We start from the raw sequence: 20544 nt of genomic DNA, 5'->3' as shown, positions 1-20544 counted from the left end.
AACATTTAAAAGGTAAAATTTCTCAAGCTATACTGTTGCATTTAAGTAATTTATTTGTATACACAGACCTGAAAATTTATATGCAAAAAAATCTGTTTTGAAGTTTGTTCCATTTTTTACTACATTTTAATTTTTGACATACAGTAGGATCAGGAACACTGAGACTAAAACAGAGGAAAGTAAGAGATCAGGATAAATAGCATACTTTGTACCAAAATGATGAGAAATGTCCCTGTCAAAACAAAGCCAGTATAGTTTCACCTGCATGTCTACAGCATGAGTTTAGCATTTCCTTACTGTCAGTACTCAAATACCCAAAAAGAAACTGCACTGGGCTAGGCTGCAGAGACAGAAGGGAAGAGAAAAACAACTGAGTTGTGGAAAATCAAATTATCAATTCACTTTAATCTGATCATACCTAAATGAAAGTAACGCAAGGTAGTCTTGGTATCCCACAAAACTGTCATAGAGAGGTTTTTTACATACATTACAGCAGGGATCCTGTAATTACAGCATTCCTCTGTTTTAGTGGGGGTGCTTCATGCATGTAAGTCCCATTTTTCAAATACACAGTTAAATGAAGTTCCTGTGAAAGTGTTACTTATAAGCTGTGAGTACACACATGTGCTCAATCCCTCTATGAGATCCAGTACACCCTCACTTACTGTTGTTTCATGAGTATTTGAAATTTGACTGTTGCCAAAAAACTTTTTTCAAAGGACATCAGGTATTCTCCCAAGGGAAAAGCAAAGATTTACTTCTACACACAAAGAAGTCTGGCAAGAGGATAGCTTCAAATTATCCACATCAATGTGCAGATACAGTCTTGACAGCCGAGACTGACCATACCCGTGAACAAGTCTCCTGCCAAGATGTGCTTTGGTCTGAAGAGAAAAAGCAGCAAATAATTCCTCATAGGATTAGGAAAATGAAGGATCTGTGTTCAGGAACTGCCTCACTATTTAAACAGATTTATTGTTGAGTGCTCTACACTCCTGAGCCTTCTTAATGAGGAATGGAAACAAGTTCATGGCAATAAAGATTAGAAAAACCCACAAGGGATTTTAACATGAAAAAAGAAAAGAGACAAAAGCCATGCTCCAAACTGCACCAGCAACCAGCAATCGGCTTTTAAAGCAAGTAGCAAAAGGGAATCATCAGCCCTGTATGTATGTACACACAACAGTGCTAGACACAAGAAGATCCTGTGTTTTAGGGTGATGGCTCTGGCTTTCTGCTCAACATCTGTTCTTGCTGCAATGTGATGCATGTTGGATTATTAAGGCATATGAGATCTTTCTCAAACTTGGTCTGGAAGCTGCTTCTTCAGTAATCACATCACAGCCAGACTCCCACTTGCCTTATTTTACAGACACAACAAGGGAAATTTATTGCAATACTTGTCAGGTTCCCCTCCATTCTGATAGACTAAGGCAACATCGGAGGTACTCATGAGCAACACCTAAGCCAGTAAAAATGTAAACCCTAACATACCAAAAGTTGTCACAAAGCAACTCCTTCCACTTGGGAAACTGTAAAAGGATTCCCTATCTCTGTCTCTCTCTCTCCTTTTCAGTTAATCCTATCAAAAATCTTACATATTTAAACAAAGAAGACATTCCAATTTCCAAGCCCCATCTCCTGAAATTTTTCAGGACACAGACACTGATCCATTTCCATCTCAAAACAAGTGGCTGAGAAACAATGAGTGCTCAAGGAATCCACTCAAAGGAGACTACACTTTTGCAGCAGTTGTTAAAAATCCCTTCACTTTAATCATTCAATACAGACATTCATCTGCACAGACTGCAAATATGCTGCACTAGTTGATGATTAACCAGACACAAAACAGTAATAAAACCAAATGCAGAGAGAAGCAATACATAAAATGAAACTTGAAGATAAGAAACTGTCATACTAAAAGCAAATTCATCCAATTAAAGGGAAAAAAAAATCTTACCCTACTTTACCCAGATTTAATGATTATGTTACAAGAGTTTGGAATGTGTAACATGAAGCTTCCACAGAAATGCAGGTTCCAGGTCACAGAAACAGCCAAAACATTATTAACTCAATCATAGTATTTTAAAACTTTTAAACTACTCATTAGTAATTTTATGTGCTGATACCATACTACAACATAGGAATAAACAAATTAATTTAATTAACCTTTTCCTATTAAATGCTCCAGTTCCTCTGCTTCGCAGAAACCCCTCCTATATTCTGAAACTGACTAATGCTGAATCATAATATATTGACTGCAGTAGTCACTATCATTTATTGTGATCTAAGTGTTACTCACAGTTACACCACTAAAAATTATCATTTGCTATTTCCTATATTTTCTTATGCTACATAACAAAATAGGCCTACGCAGACAGCTAGGATTAAGAAAACATGTTTGTACCAGCAAAAATAATTCAAACAAGCAAACACAGGAGGAAAAGAAAAATTCAGGACTACTCCAACCACCTTCCCCTGCAGGAAAGCACAGAATGCATAAAGCTGGACAGAGCAATTACAAAGATTCCAAGTTTATGCATGTCTGATATCGAGTGCAATCCATACTGAGAAATCAGACAAAGTTTTTTCTTAGGTGGGCAAGTAAAATACTAGGACCAGCATTCTTGATTAAAATTCAAGATACACAACTTGAGTTTCTCAGTTTGTTCTCCTCCCTACTGGCTTTTATTACATAACTGTCATCTGGAGCCCTCCCTGAAGGCTACTCTTCTCTCCTTCCCCATGAAAAGCCAAAACATGCAAAAAGTTAAAAAATACTAAATTGTAAAATACAGCAAACTTTGGATTTTTGGAAAAAAACAAAATCTGGAAATGAAGTGTATTTCAGTACTCATCTGTGCATACAGGTCTATGCAGGTTATAACAAGAGAAACCATTCTGCAATTTTCAGCTTCCATTCAATGGTATGTTCACACACGTAGTGTGGAATTTTAAGTACAGTTCATGTGACTAAAATTAAGAACAGGGATAAATCCTTTATGAACCCAGGCCATGAACAACAAAACAGAGGCTATCCTATTGGGTGGCTGATCACAAACATTGCTTCTGCATATTACTCTACTAAGAATTCAACATTAAAGCAAACACACTTCATTAAAAGCTTACTTGAAGCCCAAACTAAACCCTGTTCAAATAAAATACCAGAAAAATCTCAATGTTAACAGATTTCATACATTTTTGTGATTCTGTTACTGTTTACAGTTCCAATTAAAATAATCCATGGGTTTGAATTTCTTCGAGTGCAAGGGGATGGGGTGGGATGTGTGTCTGTCTATGTTACAATACCTGTGCTTTCAAATGAAACAACCATCTCAGTGGCATTGCAGAAAAAAGAAGGGGAAAATGCAGAACACAGTGTTAACTGGGCAAGTTTACCTTCAATAACCAGAAGCAGCAATACTCAAACTGTAAACTACAGAGGAGACTGATTCTGTAATAAAGTTCTTGGGTTCCTCTTGGCAATCTCTTGCCAATTCATTATGCTCTCCTGACCTTTCATGAAGTATTTTCTTAAACTCACTGTCACACAGTTATGGATGGAGTTTAGTATCACCTTACAGTCCTGTGCCAACAGGAATTTTAGCATCTGCACAAAAACCTTAACAATGTGCTCCAATTAATGAAGAAGTTCAAGAGGTCTTGTACTACAGTCACTTAAAAGGTGAACTTACGTATTTCTGTTATCATTAATAGTTTGCTCTCTCTAAGTAGGAGGTGCATGAGCAAACAGAAGGAGAGGTGGAAACTGAAGAGTTTCGTAAAGGTGTTGGGTTTTTTGAAATTATTTGTATTCCATGCAAATTAACTTCAGTCAGATTTGAATCAGATTAATAGTTTGCATAACATTAGCCAGACAGGACATTTAAAAAGCATACCTGTTAAATATGTTCTCACTTGCAGCGTACTTGTCCAATCTTCCCAAAGGCGTCAACATTTCATCTTGTGAGACAAAGTCCAGGGCTGAAGGTATAATAATCACATCAGACTCTGAGCTGTAGTCATCCACACCAACTATCAGAGACATCAGAAATATTCCTTATAATCACAGTAGTTTGACACTAAAATGATGTCTGTTGTTGGTCTGAAATACAGATTCTAGGCAAGGTCCCATTTAACAACGTATTTAGTAACTGCATCACATTGCTCCCACCAGCTTCCCCAGCCCCCATAAAGTCCTTTCTATACAAGTATGACTGATGATGTATAAATGGATTTTGAGTCACTTTCTCTAAGTTTCCAAAGTAAGATTCATCACTAAACTTGCTGAGTATTTTTATACCTTATGTTTTTCTCAAGCAAATGACTTTTATCTAATTGTAAAGTCAATCTTTTAAAGACACATACTTAAACCATAGTTGCAGGTAGCCCAGAGTTTATACATGATATAACAGACCAAAAAGACCTTGTTCTAGAACAGAAGAATATAAGCACGTAAAAAAAAAATTAAAATCAGTGTGTTGCTAGATCTGACTACTAAATAAAATGGGCACAATTCACCTACTGCGTAATTATTAACCAGCAAATCATCAGAGAACTTCACATACTGACCGCTTTATCAACACAGAACCAAAGAAGTGGAAAGAAGTCCAATCTGTTCTGCAGAGCTGTTTAATAATTAGGATTTGAATTACCACCTTTTCAGTTTTCATATGCCCTCAAAACTGCTCTAAAACTCAGTCCCATAGCAAAGACACAATTCTGGCTGCAAATAAGATCACCTGTTTGAAAAGTCACTTCCATTAGTCCTGAAAACACAACACTACAATAGACTACCCCTACTCTGCAGTCTAGCCAAATCTCTCTGAAACACCTCCTCATAACTTGCAAATAGAGAAGATCAGAAGACAGGTCTACAAGCCAAACAATTACCTTTTTTAAATGAACTCTACAAAAGGAAGAAAAAAATATTATTGTCCTCTTACTTTGCATACAATTACGCTGTGCTATATAAATTGCTTGCCAAAAAGTGTGTCATTATTTTCAACATTCAGAATACATAAACAGCAGATGCATTAACATCTTCCTTACTGTACTTCACATGTCAAAAGACAAAGACTGAGCTCTGGGAGAGTTATATTTTTAGTCATAAACTAAGTTAATGGCATCCTTCTACCAACAAAGTAATTTTCCCATTTTCTACATAGAAAATCCATGGGCATCAACTGGTCCCATCTTGCACAAGGCACCAGATTTTGCAGTTGCCGATAGGACATGGAATTCTTGCCAGAAATCAAATGAAAAAGTGATGGGGAAAGAGCAAGTGTGTAAGAACAATCTGAGATGGGAGAAAGGAAGACAGTGTACTAGGAGCCAAAGGAAATGGAAGAGCAATCTGAGAAGAGGAATTATTGGTGTTAGGTATGTCTAAGGTAGAGAACAGAATAACAAACTGCAGAGGGAGGAAGGGAAGGTTGAAAATAAAGATCAGCTGCAAAAAGCTATTGCAACACAAAGGGAAAGTGTTTAGCAACTCCAGGTTTACATAACTGTTTGAACTTGTGTTTGGTTTGGGTTTGTGGGTTTGTTTGGGTTTAATTTTTGTTGTTTAGTTTGGGCTTTTTGCAAGAATCAGTTTTATTTTCACAGGAAGTGGGAGGCGAGTGAAAACGAACTCCTAATGCAAGCTTGGACTTTATGCCAGGTTAAGTTAACAAGGAACAGGCTACACCCTTTCTTCCACAGGCTCCTAGGCCTTTAATTCAACCCATCAATCCAACTGAGACCAAGGATTTTTCTGTGTTTTTAGTTCTGCCACCTCACACCTAGACTATTTCAGTTGAAGTTATCTTCAGCTACCATCCAGTCCAAATGCCCAACCAACTCAGGGCTGACCAAAAGTTACATCACTTCCCTCTACACTTCCCATTCTCAGGAATCTACAGAAAGTGATGAAGTCACTCCTCAGCCTCCTTCTCTCCAAACTCAACACTGAAATTAATTCTGTAACAGGGTCCTATTTTTCTTTTTCAGTGTCTGTTAATCATACTGTAAATTTAAAAAAATTAATTTAAGGAACTATGTTAAAATACTGACATAAAAATAACTATACTGTGGACAAAAATTATTTAACTATCAAACTCATGAATACAAAAAAATAAAATGCTGACCATTATATGCACCACCAATTTTACTCACTCCATTTCTTTCTTCTCAAACTTAGCTTTGTTCTATGTTCCTCCTTGTACCCTCTACATTTATTTTCCTACATTTTTTTGCCTCATTAAACCAGTTAAGTCAACCCTCCTGCTAAATCCACTCTATATCAAATGTAAATACCAATGATAAAAATATGAGCATCTGCTTACAATTTATCTGTTTGATGCCTCCTACTAGCTCAAACAGAGAGTTGTGTAGATTTGGCTCTACTGATTTTATGAATTGTAAAATCAGGCTTAGCACTATACTGAGCTTAATGTGCCCCTGCTACCAAACAACATTCATTATTTAAATAATTCCAGCATCTCAGCTCATAGGTCATTCAGATGACAGCACCTTGATTAACACAACTATAATACAAGGAAAAAAAGGGTGGTAAAAATCAATCAATCAGCACATGAACAGTTCATAGTTCTAGTAAAGTGCTGTTACAGTTACATATTCATTTTCACTTTCATGACACCTATCCAAGTCAAAAGATATAGTCCATTCTAACAAAGAACTCCCATTCCAACAAAACCCTTCAAGTGGATGTGTGTCTGCAACTTGCCACAAACACAATTCACCAACATCTAACCACTCCTCATGTAAAATGCTAAAGGACACACTTGGCATTATTCAATAAACCAAGTCACTTTGCTGTTCCCTTCACATTATACCAAAACAGCTACCAAAAAGACTGTTAACTGAATATTGTATTGCCTCTTCAGCCCTACTCTGCTTTCCATCCAACTTTGAACACTTGACTAAGTACCACAGAACCTTCTGTGAATTTTACAAATGCAAAACACACCCTTAAACAACACAAGTGTACTGGCTGGGACAGAGTTGAAGTTCTTCATAGTAGCTACTCAACACTGGGAGGGCACCATGAGGAATAGAAAAGGCCATGACAATGTTTAAGCCCTGTCTTCAACAGTAACACATCAGTGATTTACCAATACTAGTTTCAGCACAAATCCAAAACATTGTTGCATACAAGGTATAATGGAGAAATTGAACTCCCTGCCAGTCAGAATCAGTACAAATTTTTGCTAATTCAAATGCAGAACACACAAATTTTGTCCCACTTCAGAATGTGGACCAGACAACAGGACCACATATTACTTATCTACTGCAGAAAAACTATGGGTCAATTTTCTTGTTTTTCTCAACTTTTTCAAACAGGTACAAGCATGGACGAAATCTACAGAAAGCACGTAAGCTACAAGACACCAATGAAAACTAATGCAAGTGCAGAGTCTTAACTACCTTCTAATCTGGTCTTACATGGTCACACCAGCATGCAAAAGCAGGGCCAGAGAAAACAGGAGTTTCCATAAGAACACACTACCCCAGGAGTTCAAAGTCACTAGTGGTGCCAGAAGGAGAAACAGCAAATGCACAATGATGCCACAAGGAAACATCAACAAGACAGGCACTATCTTTTGCTTCCAATCTGTTATATTACAGAAGCCAAGTAACTTCTCCTCTGTGTACCTTTATTTTCCTGTCAAACAATTTTTGAATGATTTTTGGTAGAAGCTCTTCAAGCTTGCCTATCTTGCATCTGGTCCATACTGCACCGTGTGAAAATATATATTAACATTCACTGCTTTAATCTCTCCTGTTTCCTTTAAGCTCTCCTCTGTTTTATGGCAAAGATACAACAGTAACTTGACACAATTATTAACTAACATGAACTATAGTGCAATCTTGCTGAGGCAGACTATGTTTGGAGGTGTTTAGTCAACCACTGCCAAGCTTGGCTGAGCATACAACAACAAAACAGAGGTCCATTTAAAACTCAGTCCCCTATAAAACCACAGCCTCTAGGCCAATTTTCAAGGGAGTTGGTTTTTCTACTACATATCTCATCCTCACAGTATCTTTCACACAGACCTCTCATACTGAATCTTTTACAGAGAGGTACACAAAATCACATTTGAAAAAAAATGACTATTTCTTTCTTTTTTAATAGTGCAGGAACAATTCTCTACTATAGACTGTTCAATAACAAGGCCTATATGTATTCTTTTTGTTCTTCTGTATTTGGTGTGAGCTCCATGGCAGAAACATATTCTTCTTTGTTTTGGTATAGAAACTCAGTGACAAGAAATGTATTTTCAAAAAATAAGCAATTTTCAATTCTGAAAGCTGAACAATAGACAACTTTAAGAATTCAAGATTTCTAGCTAATTTTAACAGTTCTCTCATTTTATCTTCTGCATCCCCAAAGAGTCCTCTTTCAAAGATATACTGCAAAATCTATATGGCAGATAGATCTGCTAAATTTGACAAATTTTATTCCATTTTAGTGTAAGTTTACTGATCACACTCTACATTGATTGTTATCTATATGGATGTTCAGGATAATACAGCACTCATATGTAGAAAAACTGAGTTCTGTTCTGCTGTTCAGGTAAGTTTTCTGCTTAACTGTAAAGCAAGAATTGTAATCTTATGAGCTCAGACATTTGCTATCATGACCACAAAATAACAGCAGCAGGTTTTGTTCCAAATTACTGCCCTCCATGCTACAAAAGAATAAATTCACCTTAGATTCAGAGTTCTGCAGAATACAAGTAGTATTCTCAGCCCTTCAATATTGCAAACACATTCATTTCTATATAACTTTCTGTAAGAAACATCACTTTGCATCTGGTGTGTTGTAAAGAGAAATTCACCTCAGCATGAGCACTACTAATGCTTAAATATCTTCATTTGTTCACAGCTGAACTCACTAATCTTTACCCCTTCCTATTGCACAATGTCTCAGCTCTTGTTCTGTGGTGACAACACAGACTAAAGCATCCATGACACTATTTCAGATTCATTTGCTACCACATATTTACTGCACTGCTTCAGTAACATTAACCAACAGCTATTTGAATGGCAATCACACAAATTTTATAGAATGTGCTTGCCATGCCAAATCCTACCACCCTGCCTGCCCAATCCAGGCATCACTCACTGGAAATCACAAAACCCACCATCAGTAAGTAGGAGGTGTTTTTTCCAAGGGACACTTATGAACTACTTTTTCTGTTTTCCTCCTGCTGTGGCCGGAGACTGGAAATGCAACTGAGATGCAACAAGGTATGAGACTCTACTCAGCAAAAGTCATCACTGCAAGTGATAATCCTAGAATCCACCCTACCTACCATATTAGCAGAAACAAGAACCACCCTTCTTCTGTGTTCCTCCCCTAAATTTGCCCTTCAAACCATGGAACACTATTGGACTTGAGCCTCTTATGAATGTCAAGTTACCACACCTGTATGCACAGACTTTCCTGTCTGAACTCCAAGTTTGGTGGGACTGGGTTTGGGGGTGGAGCAGAAGGAGTAGAGAGCCAGGAAGAAGATAAGAAAGGTGGAAATGCAATGCAGCTCTGATGCAATTACTACATTAGCCCCTAAGTAGCACTTTGACAGCAGAGTTTGCTAACAGCTGGAAGCAGAGACACAGCAAATCCTTTAAAATAAACCTTCAGTAAAAGTTTGGAGGGCTAGGGGCAGGGAACATTTAGCAGATGAAAGTCACATGAATCAAAAAATCAGCAGCTGTTTACACACAGAACTAATGCAAGTATGGCATGGCAAATTTAAAAGACCCAGTAGTCTAAATGAAACAGGCTATGAGAATATTTTCATTTAGTAAAAGCCTTCATATAAAGATAGCTATCAAGCTGCCACACAAGTCACATTTCTCACCAAGCATCAGAGGAAACAAGGGGCAGTACAAAATTCTTTAATCAAGGAGAAGAGGCACAGCTATACACAAGTTTGTTTCTCACAGCATACACAAGCAGCATTGAAAATTCTGATTTGCTCTGAAAAAAAGGAATAGTTCTATCTCATATTGCTCACTAGTCATTTATTTGCACAACAGATGAATGTACCTTCTACCGGTTAACAGTTTCACTGGAAACAAACGCTGCTCCAGAGGAAACTGAAACAAAGAGAAGGACATCCAAGCTACCAGTTGAAACAACAGTTTATATCCTGCCTGCCTATTTCCTGTAGGGAGCATGTGACGCCCATCACCAAAGCACTCAAGCTCCCTGCTATTTAAGTCCCTGTCTTCTACCCCTTCCTAACAACTGCAGCACTTAAGAATTGTGGAAAGAGGCTGGAGTGAAGCAAAAGCCAGTTACTGCAAGTAGGAACCTCCTCTAAGGTACTTTTTCTCCTCTGCAAGGTCATTACCACCAAAGAAAGGCATCCCTTTTCTCTCTGCAGAGCACTGCTGTTCATGGGATTTTTAACTGACCTCATGACTGACTGAGAATTTTGTAGCACTGGGAGAAAAATCCTACTTCCATCTACAACCAACCTACCACATGGTCCTACCACAACAGGACACATGCATTCACTGTGCTCGGGGCAATGCTCAAATTCTGCCACAAGACTGGGTACAGACAAAAACACCAAGTTCCAACTGTATGTGCCTTAACACTGGACTAACTAGAAGGAAGAGAGATAGGAAGCAAGCAGCTGAAGCTCAAACACTCAAAAGACTTGTGCAAGCTTTGCAATGCTTGATGTAACACCATGAATGATGGTATATCAGCTACCAAGTGTTGCTCCACTGTGCAGTGACTTCAACAGCATCATCACAGTAACTAAAATACACTCACTTAGGCTAAACACTGCAGAGAAGGCAAGCTCTACAACTAGTACATCCATAAGTTATAAAACATGTCTTTGCAACATAAATCCCTTTTAACTTCCTAACTGCATTTTTCTTCTCTCTGCCTAAATCCCAGATAATGTTCTTGAGGTGCTGCTTGACAGCTTTCAAAACTCTTGGTGGCATAAAACTCTGTGTTTTCTGGGTATGTAGATAAATTCTTGCTGCAACTCTCCACACTCTTCCTGTCTGTGCTCAGTATAAAGTATAAAACTGGTCTATGGGAGAAGGTTGAGCAGTACAGAATGCAGTGGACTCACTCTTAGAACAAAGAACAGTCATGGGTGCTCATTTCAATGCAATTTAATGTTTACATTATTTGCACAAGCAAGCATCCCTACAGACTAATCAAACTATTCCTCCTGTAGGCTAGAGAGGAAGGAAAAGGTAGCCTCTCCCCTATTCAAATATTTGGGAACATTTCAGGCACTATAGCAACACCACAAAAAAAAAATTCCCTAAGCAGATTAGTTTATCAGAGAAAAATGCTTCAACGGTCTGCAATATTATTCATATACCATATCCATTTTATACATTAATCTATTTAGTTGTCCAGAAACTGTACAGAGAATAACACATATTTATGGTACTATTTGCCTATTTTCTTTACCATAAAAACAGTGAGAAAAACCCACCAAACCAGTGGTCTCAACTGTCAGCACACTTGTTCTGCTGTTGCAAACAAACACCCTTCACAAACATACTCTGACACTTTCAATCTACCCAGCAGGGTTTTAACACCCTACTGCCAGAAAGAACTGTAGTATCCCTCTCAAACCAAACAATAGCCACATTTTTCTCTTACACTGTACCTTCTAAAGCAGACAGAGGAGCCCTGATATTCTGGCAACCTTTAGGGGCAGCTGTCCCTGCCTCACTCTTCCAAAGAGAAAACTGTTCCTCCAGCTCTGAAAGCAGAAGCTATCCTTTCATCCAGTTCTGCTCATGTTGTAACTCTTGCAATGAAAACTTCCTGCCCACACAGAGGGAAAGTCTTAGCAGCAAAAGGCACACACAGGAAAGAAAAGCATTTTATCTTTAAGACACTACAGTCTGCCACCTCCACAATAGGTCAGCAGCCATAAATGACTGCAAGCACCAAGGTTTCACTATCTTGACTCTAGGATTTTGAACATTTCCAGCTCCTTCGTCATGACTCTTTCACTCCCTCTGTTTTTCAGCTGCAAGTGGAAGCGAAAGGGAGAAGGAGGAGAATACCCAAAGCCCTAGAAGGTAAATCATGAGACAAAGCAAAAAAAAAAAAAAAAAAAAAAAAAAAAGCTGGCAACCTTAATTGAGGATCCCTGCAAGAGCTGGGATAAAAGGTGGCTGGTGAAAAGCACATTCCCAGTGCTTTTCAGAAGTGGTGCTAGTGGCCTCAGAAAGCTGAAAGCCTAGAAAATTACTTCTTCAATCCTCTAGGTGTAAGAGAAAAAATGTGCAGCTGCATGAGGAAGGCTCATTAGCCTACATCAAATCAAGCACAATCCTTTCCCCACATCATTTTCTTTTCTCTAGGATCCTAAGAGGTTGCTGGAGAAAGAGAGACTAAGCATTACCCACCTGAGACCTCTAACACCAGAATTCCATGGGGAGACAACCATCCACCTGAGTCTCCCAGTTTCTATGAGGGTCAATCATCACATTAAAAGACAAAAAATGAACTGAAGTGTTGGGAGAATTAAACCCTGATCTCCAGGGAAAAAAAACAGACTTAACACGTGTGCTTCATTAGCATTAAGGAATGGTTATTGGATTCCCAAAGGAGCAGAATCTCAGTCACACCAGAGAACTGATTCCAATCACTACAGAAAGTCTGCCATTAATTTCTGTTATTACTCCTTTTGCAATGCTGAAATGCCAACCCAGTAACTCAAACTATCTCAGCACTCTTTCACCAGAGCTCAGACACTGATGGGACCAAAAGGTCAGTACTGCAACAGGGCATTTGAACATCATGCTGGAAATTGAGCTATACCCAAAGCTGGAATTAAGTCTAAGAAGTGACACAATGTGCAGCCTTATACAAAACAACTACCACCATAATAAAATCTGTTAATTCTTATTCTGTGATGAAGGAACAAAGAAACCACAGTGCAAAAGCTTCTGGTATTACTATGTACAGCTGTGGGAAAGGGAAGGTGAATTTTAACATACTGAACACATGTTAAGCCAGCATAATTCACTGGCAGAGAATAAAAACTACAACACAGCATCAAGCTGTGACTGTGATTTGACACCACAGGGAAATACAGACTGATTTTATATAAACAAAACAACAACAAAGAAATAAACAATTTTTTTTTTACTTAAACCATCATTTTAAAAGGCTTAAAAAATAAATTTAAATTGGCTTCCATTTGGAAAAAGACTTGTGCCCTAGTCAAAGTCTAACAGAATAATTTAATTGAAAGCATTCAACCAGCACAAGTCACTGCTAATGCCAGATGATTTGCTCATCACCTGGAAAAAGAACATAGCATCAATGATAAAACAGCTTTTGACATCTGCAGATGCACAAAGAGAATTTTCTTCAGCTCAGCTAAATAAGTGTTTCACTCACTGAGAAGCCTGTTGGGAGGAGTGGCTAGAAGACCTGTCCTCCCTCTTTAATCCATAGAAAAGAACTTAGTAATAAAAAAAGAGCAATGTTGGATCAACACTACTGTTTTTAGTTTTTAGAACTTTTTCATCCACTACTAAAACCCAAAGAGTAACATTAGATTTGCCAATTGTAAAAACTACCTTATTGCTGAATTTTAAATCGATCATATCATTAAACACTTGTGTTAAAGAAAACAAGTTTACACACAGATGTGTGTATATATATGTACAAACTCACGTAACAGTTCTAATCTAAAACTGTCTAAACAATGTGTAGATATTGAAAGTCTGTTTTCTGCATTTTTAGTTAAAACATCTGGACACTAAGTGTACAGAAAAGGAAATTCACTATTGTCAGCATGACAAAAGGTAAAGTTTCAAAATCTGAGTAAGCTACATAACCAAAGTATGCATGTATACTTGCAACTACCAGAAGTCCTGCTGTTGCATGGAAATGCAGCTGTCAGCTATCACTAACAAAGACTTTTCCCCCCCCCCCCAAAAAAACCCAAACAAAACAAAAAAGTAAAAATATTAAAACCAGATATGAGATCAAAATTGTTCTCTCCTGATTTCAATCACAAATAAAATAATGAGTTGAATAAAGCTATCCCCTTTCCAAATCTGAATTCTAATTGCAGATGGCTCTATTTTTTAGAGCACACATCCTGCACACATCAGTGGTCAGACTGAAAGACGTCAGCATCATGGTACGTTTCATTTCATCTATCTGCACTGATCAGTTCAGCCTTCAGAAACAGCCAGGGGAGGGAAGAACACTGTCTGGCAAGAGTCATAAAGAACACTTTATTTTCCACAAGCCCACGTTTGCTTTTCAACCATTTTTGCTGCCTATCTTCTTTTTTGTTCTATACTTATCTTAGACAGTTATACTATTCTATTTCGATTGTGTATGCACAAAACAAAAGATCTGAAAAAATGCCAGATTTTCCTGACTTGTTATATACTGTATAAGATTTTAGACAGAAGAACAAGGAAGCCAACAATCCAAGCAATGGCATGGAGATTCTTCTTAAAGCTTCCACTTTGAATTTTTAAATTTTCACTCTATTGTTTTTAGAGTAAGGTGCCTTTATTTCTTTTTTTCTTTAATGGATAATTTCACACAAGGATTTCTCTTAGGTTTATCTTCACATACATGAAGCGCAATTTTATGTTCCTTATTTGGGGAGATTAGAGTCAATTAAGTTGTCTTTCATGATAAGAATTCATATCTAGGAATTAATTTTTCTTTTATAGCCTTCAGTACATTCAGCCAGGGTACACTCACTGTCTTGGTTTTGAGTTATTTTTCCATTTACTTCAAACAAGCAAATAAGGAAAAGCCACTGGCTAAAAAATTCTGGAAGAACCAGAATTTCTTCAATTATTATCACAGCCTTTGACATCAGGAGCTATATCTACAGAAGTGAAATATCAGCTAAAATGAAAATACTGAAATGCTATTTGCAAGCTATGTAACTACTTAAAGCAATCAACTGTTTCATGTACCAGGTGTAAAGTATGCATTCACCTCAAGGAAAAAAAAATCAGAGCTTTCCAGTGGTTACCAAGCAACCAAGAGCAGAAAAATAATACGAAGCTTTCAAAATAGAAATGCAAACCAAAGCTGAAATTAATTATTTAAAAGTCAGTCCAGCTGGTTTATCAACCCTTCTCTGAAAGCCTTTCTTATAAAAGCTCTTGTTTAATCTCTGACCTCTTAAACAAATCAACAAAAGGAAGGTTATTTTTTTTAAATAAATGCCTTTCACAGTATAAATTCTGAAGGTCTCCACTACTCCAACAGCAGATTTACTGCTCTCTGTTGAAATCTAGGAATGTTTCATTAACCTAAATATTCATCAAGTTTTCTCCAGAGAAAAGGTAAACTTTGTTTCACAAGCAGCTATTAAAACAGTACTCCAAAACCATAATATTTTACTGTTCTATATTTCAAGTTAATTAGCATCCAGCAAGTTGGCATAATGAATGAGGAGAAGAACAAATTGTACAGTTGTACAAGTTGTTGATTAAACTCCAACTTCCCAGTAAAACACTTGACTCCAGAAACCTTAAAAGACAAAGATCATAAAACAGCTGTTCTTCACTCTGCCTATCTAAAATATGCACAGATGCTTGGTTCATTACTTTCAGCAGGAACTGTGTATGGCTGTTTGCTCAGCTCCAGGCCTTTCTCCTAATGCTTTAGAACATGAGCAACAAAAGGTATCTCTTAAGTCACCTTAATGATTCCTTCCTTAAGGGGAAACATTGAATTACACTGAAAATTCTCATTACAAAAGGGAAAAAAAACCAAAACAAACTATATGGCAATAACATGATTCAGACTCAAACCTAGGCTCACTGATGAGCTCCAGAAGAGCTCACTACCTAATCCAGTGAAATCTTCTAAGCCATATGCACAAAGACTCAGCTTCAGATGTCCAACCCAGACCTGACACATGCATCCAGTCTTAAACACTCCTGATTTCTCCAACACACCCTCACACATCTCTTGCTATTGCTTGGTATCAGATCAGTTAAAAGCCCAAAAATTTTACTGAAAACATAGTTCACTTTTCAAAATAACCAGTCAATCAATCATACTCTTTCACATTTATCTAATTCCTCCTCCTAAATTATACAACCAGGGCTAAAAGTATGCCTGCAAGTGTTTCTCTCTTACTTGTCCTTAAATATAGCTTAAAACACTTAATAGCAAGAATGCAGCTGGCAGAATCACACAGGCATAAAGCTGCCCATAACTTCCAGTTTTATCACTATTGCAACTCTACTGCTTCAGTAATACACTCTAAACCAGTGTCTAACTTGAAAGAGCTGAAAACATTTGAAATATTTACAACAGAGAGATACTGTAGGGTGGGGTTCAGGCAGGAGTTGCAACTTTCTGTCTTATTTAATTGTCTGTTTCATAGGTGCAACCAATCAATTGGAAATACTTTCATAATTACGTAAAACATGTTCTATATATGCATAAAACGCAGCTATTTCAAATAATACTGCACAATAATCAGTATTTTTTACTAGATACGTACAGTCTCCTTGATCTGTATTATTTTTGCTTGGCTTAGACACCACCCAAGAACAAAATCACATACAATTTAGAACCATGAAATCAACTGTGAGACTGAACTACATCGAGACAACACATATTGATTCATACACAGTCCTGGCTTTTTTCTCTTAAAATACCAAGAATGTAAGTATTGAGACATTTGCTTTTATCTACTTCCATCAAAACCTCAGTAATTTTTAATGAGGTTTCAAATCTTTATATTTCGATGGCTTCTGCCTTCAGGATGCTCTCATCTGGACTGACTCATATCTCCAAGCATAATTTTTTTCATTTTTTAAGACCATAACATTAAGACCAGCACCAGGAACCCACAGCTTCAGTCTCTCCTTCAATGACTACAGATCATTTCAATTCCTGTCCTACAGTCAACTCAAACTATAATCTAAGTGGAAACATAAGAATGCTTTTTTTTTTTTTTTTGTGAAGTGTGTCCCTTCTGAAAAAGTCCTCTGTAATCGCAGAGAGTTTTCAAACAGTGACTTATCACGCTGAATTTAAAAAAAAAAAAAAAAAAAAAAAAAAAAAAAAAAAAAAAAAAAAGCCTGAGGGAAAGACTCCCTCTTTGTGCAAGGCAAAGCACAATAGGAGCCTTCTAAGTGTCAGCTGACAAAAGTGAAAAAGAAGATGTATCAGTTAAATCCTAAAAAGTTTAAATAGCTCTCCTCTAAAAATGTAAGGCACAAAACACAAGGTTTTTTTCCTGCACTCCAGCCCTGGTGAGGGAATGCCCTGCAGACTGCACAGCAGACAAAACACCTTCAGGCAGCAACCAGGGGTCTGCATACCCACAGCAGGCACCTGCCTCCACCCCCATTTTCACTTTCTACCCAAAATTCATCCTCCTCTGCTTCCAAGAAGCTCCCTCAGTATCAGCACGATCAACAGACACCTTCTCACGTCAGTAACATCTCAGTCTGCCATGCTAAGGCTTCTCAGCCCTGTGTTAGTAATTTTTGCACCACCCCAGTCGCAGTTCTGCTACTTTGCACCCCGACATTAACTCTTCTCCAGATCTCTCCAGCAGGGTCAGGACTCTCTGAACCAACAAGGCGTGAAAAGACTCCTGAGACCATCACCTCCAGCCTGTGATGGAACATCACCTTGCCAACTGGACCATGCCACTGACTGCCAGATGCACTTTCCTTAAACACCTCCGGTAACAGCGACTCCACCACTTCCCGGGCAGTGAATTCCAGTATCTAATCGCCCTTTCTGAGGACAAATCCCTCCTGCTGTCCAGCCTGAACCTCCCCTGGCGCAGCCTGAGGCAATGTCCGCTCTCCTGTCTCTGGCTGCCTGGGAGAGACCGACCCCCACCCGACCACAACCTCCTTTCAGGCAGCTGTAAGGAGCAATAATGTCCCTCCTTGAGCCTCTTTTCTCCAGGCTAAGCATTCCCAGCTCCCACAGCCGCTCCTCACAGGACATGTGCTCCAGACCCTTCACAAGGAAGGGAGCCTGAGAGGGAGGGATGGGGGGGGGGGGAAGATGAGGCACAAAAAAAAGGTATACAAAATAAAGAGATATAAAAGGAACGAGCAACCCACATGCCGCTGCAGATGCAGCAGCCTTAGCCTCCTCCTGCTCCTCCCCGACGACGCCCTGCCGTGCCCGGGCCATGAGGGGACGCCGCCCCGCAGGCACAGCCTCCCCGGCTTCTATACCTCCTTCCATCCCTACCTCCCTCGCTCCCTCGGGGCGGCCGCTAACGGCGCCCCCGCCCCGCCCGCCGCCCAACGCACCCCGCGGGACCGCCCGGCGCAGCCCCACGCGCGACCGGGACCGGGTCATGGACACCGGGAAGCGCGGAGCATGGCCATGGCTTCCTCCTCCTCCTCCTCCTCCTCCCGCCGCCTCCCGCAATGCACCCTGGGCGCTCCCCCGCGGAAGCCACTTCCTCGCCCGAAAGCCGCCCCGCCGCTCCCCCCCGTCCCCACTCACATCCGTCGATCTCCTCCTGCAGGTCCTCCTGGAGCAGCGACAGATCTGCGGTGGGGGAGACAAACACACACACGCACCATGTGCCAACGCGCCCGCTGACCCACGGTGCCACGCGTGACCCTGCCCCGCCCGCGGGCTGCGCCCCCCCGACGCGACCCACCCCGCAGCCCCTGCGCTCCGAGCCCGGACAGCGGCGGGCAGCGCTCCCGAAGCCGGGGCGGGGGAGAGGAGAAGGAGGGGGGACAGAGGAGGGAGGGCTGGCGCCTCGCCGGGGAGGCGGCGTGTGCGGGAAGGGGGAGGGGGGCGATGCCTACCCGCCATCTTGCTGCTGCAGCCCCCGCGGGGCGCCCGGCTACATCCAGCCCGCGGCCGGGCGGTGGGAGCGGCGGTGGGAGAGGGCGGGCACCGTGCGGTCCAGGCCCCGGGCCCGGCGGCGCCGCTCCGCGTCCCCGGGAGAGCCGCGCAGGGTGGGAGGGAGGAGGGAGCGGGCGGAGGAAGGCGGGAGGAGGGGTCTGGGCCGGACACGCTGCCCCCGCCTCCACCCGCCGGAGCCGCTCTCGCTCGCTCGCTGCTCGCTCGCTCGGGCGGCCGCGCCTCCCCTCGCCGCGCTCTGACTCACGGCCGGAGCCGCCCGGGCTGGCCCTGGGCTGGAGAACGCCCGGGCTCGGCCGCACGCCCCGGCCCGCTGACCTGCCCTCCGCTCAACCGCGGCCGGGGATCGGGCTCCTCCTGCCGCCCGCCGACGGGCTGAGGCGAGGCGCGGAGCTTCCCCTGCCCTGAAGTTTGGGTGTTGTGGGCTCACCTGGAGGGAGGGCCCCGAAGGTGCTCCTGGTCTTCCTAGGGTCGCTTCCAGACGCGATAGCCGAGCCGCAGAAATCCTTGCTGCCGGCGTCGTGGGGTTACCTGGGGAGAAGGGTTCCGTGACCTACCAGAGCAGTGTGTCCAACTGGTCCAGGGAGGGGATCCTCCTCCTCTGTGAGCCCCGGTGAGGCCACATGTGCAGTGCTGTGTCCAGTTCTGGGCTCCTCAGTGCAAGAGAGACAAGGAGCTACTGCAGAGGGTCCGGCGGAGAGCCACAAAGATTATCAGGAGTCTGGAGCATCTCTCACAGGAGAGGCTGCAGAGCTGAGTATGTTTAGTCTAAAGAAGAGAAAATAGAGGGATTCTCATTAATGCATGTATAAATATCTCAAAGGCAGGTGGTAAGAGAGTGATTCCAGACTCTTTCTGGTGGTTCCCTATGACAGGATGGGGAGCAATGGCTATAAACTAAAACACAAGAAGTTTCGCTTCATGAACCTCACTTCACTTCTTTACCTTGAGGGTGGCAGAGCACTGAGCAGGCTGTGCAGGGAGATCGGGAGTCTCCCTCTCTGGAGACATTCAAACTCCAGCCGGAAGTGTTCCTGTCTCACCTGCCCTAGAGACCCTGCCTTGGCAAAGGGTTTGGAGCAGATGATCTCCAGAGGTCCCTTCCAACTCTAAGGATTCTGTGACAGGCAGCCATGCCACCACCACCGTGCAGCCCATGAGCATCTTCCTCACGTGAATTGCCAAGTTTGTGCAGCTGAGATCCCACGGATTAAACACACTGCACTGCTGTGCCTTCTGCCTTAAAAACAGGTTTTGGTTTTATTTGTTCAATAGTTCAGTGATTAAAATCTCCATAGTCATTCATTCTCTTTGCCATGGTGAATGAAAATGTGTAATCTTTTAAAACCCATACATCCCTTTCCTTACAATCATGGAGAACAAGCTCTGTCCTATTTCACACCTGTTCAATCTGCACGAGCCACTGGGGCCTACTGGATAATGATTGTTTAACATTTTCTATTGTTCAGATATATAACCTCAAAATCGGAGTAAATCAAGCAAATTCACCATGACTAGGTTATATGAACCATGCTATTCTCTGCCAGTGTAATTGAAGAAGAGATTCAGGGGAAATATTTGACATCACAAATCTCTGACAATGCTGGATGGGATAGCAATAGACTTAGAACAGAGAAGTTAGGTGTACTTCAAGATCCTATTTTATCTTTATT

General features: G+C 40.9%; 1 protein-coding gene across 7 annotated transcripts in view; it reads right to left on the bottom strand.

Moving 5' to 3' along the window:
* PPP4R1 (protein phosphatase 4 regulatory subunit 1) overlaps nt 1-19112 on the bottom strand; it is a 65402-nt gene extending 46290 nt beyond the window's left edge. Inside the window, exons 1-3 of one of the 7 annotated variants that reach the window (XM_079300132.1) lie at nt 18814-19112; nt 18500-18544; nt 3900-4035 (exon numbers count right to left, since the gene is read on the bottom strand). In XM_079300132.1, coding sequence (XP_079156258.1) covers nt 3900-4035; nt 18500-18544; nt 18814-18820 — 188 coding nt within the window. In that variant the 5' untranslated portion in view covers nt 18821-19112. Of the gene's footprint in view, nt 1-3899; nt 4036-18105; nt 18238-18300; nt 18413-18499; nt 18545-18813 lie in introns of those variants that run through there. The other 6 variants (XM_079300129.1, XM_079300131.1, XM_079300128.1 and 3 more) reach the window with 6 other exon arrangements.
* Between the last annotated feature and the right edge of the window lie 1432 nt (nt 19113-20544).

This window comes from Erithacus rubecula (genome assembly GCF_903797595.1).
Source record: "Erithacus rubecula genome assembly, chromosome: 3".
Taxonomy (NCBI): domain Eukaryota; kingdom Metazoa; phylum Chordata; class Aves; order Passeriformes; family Muscicapidae; genus Erithacus; species Erithacus rubecula.
This window is presented reverse-complemented; position numbering and strand designations above follow the sequence as displayed.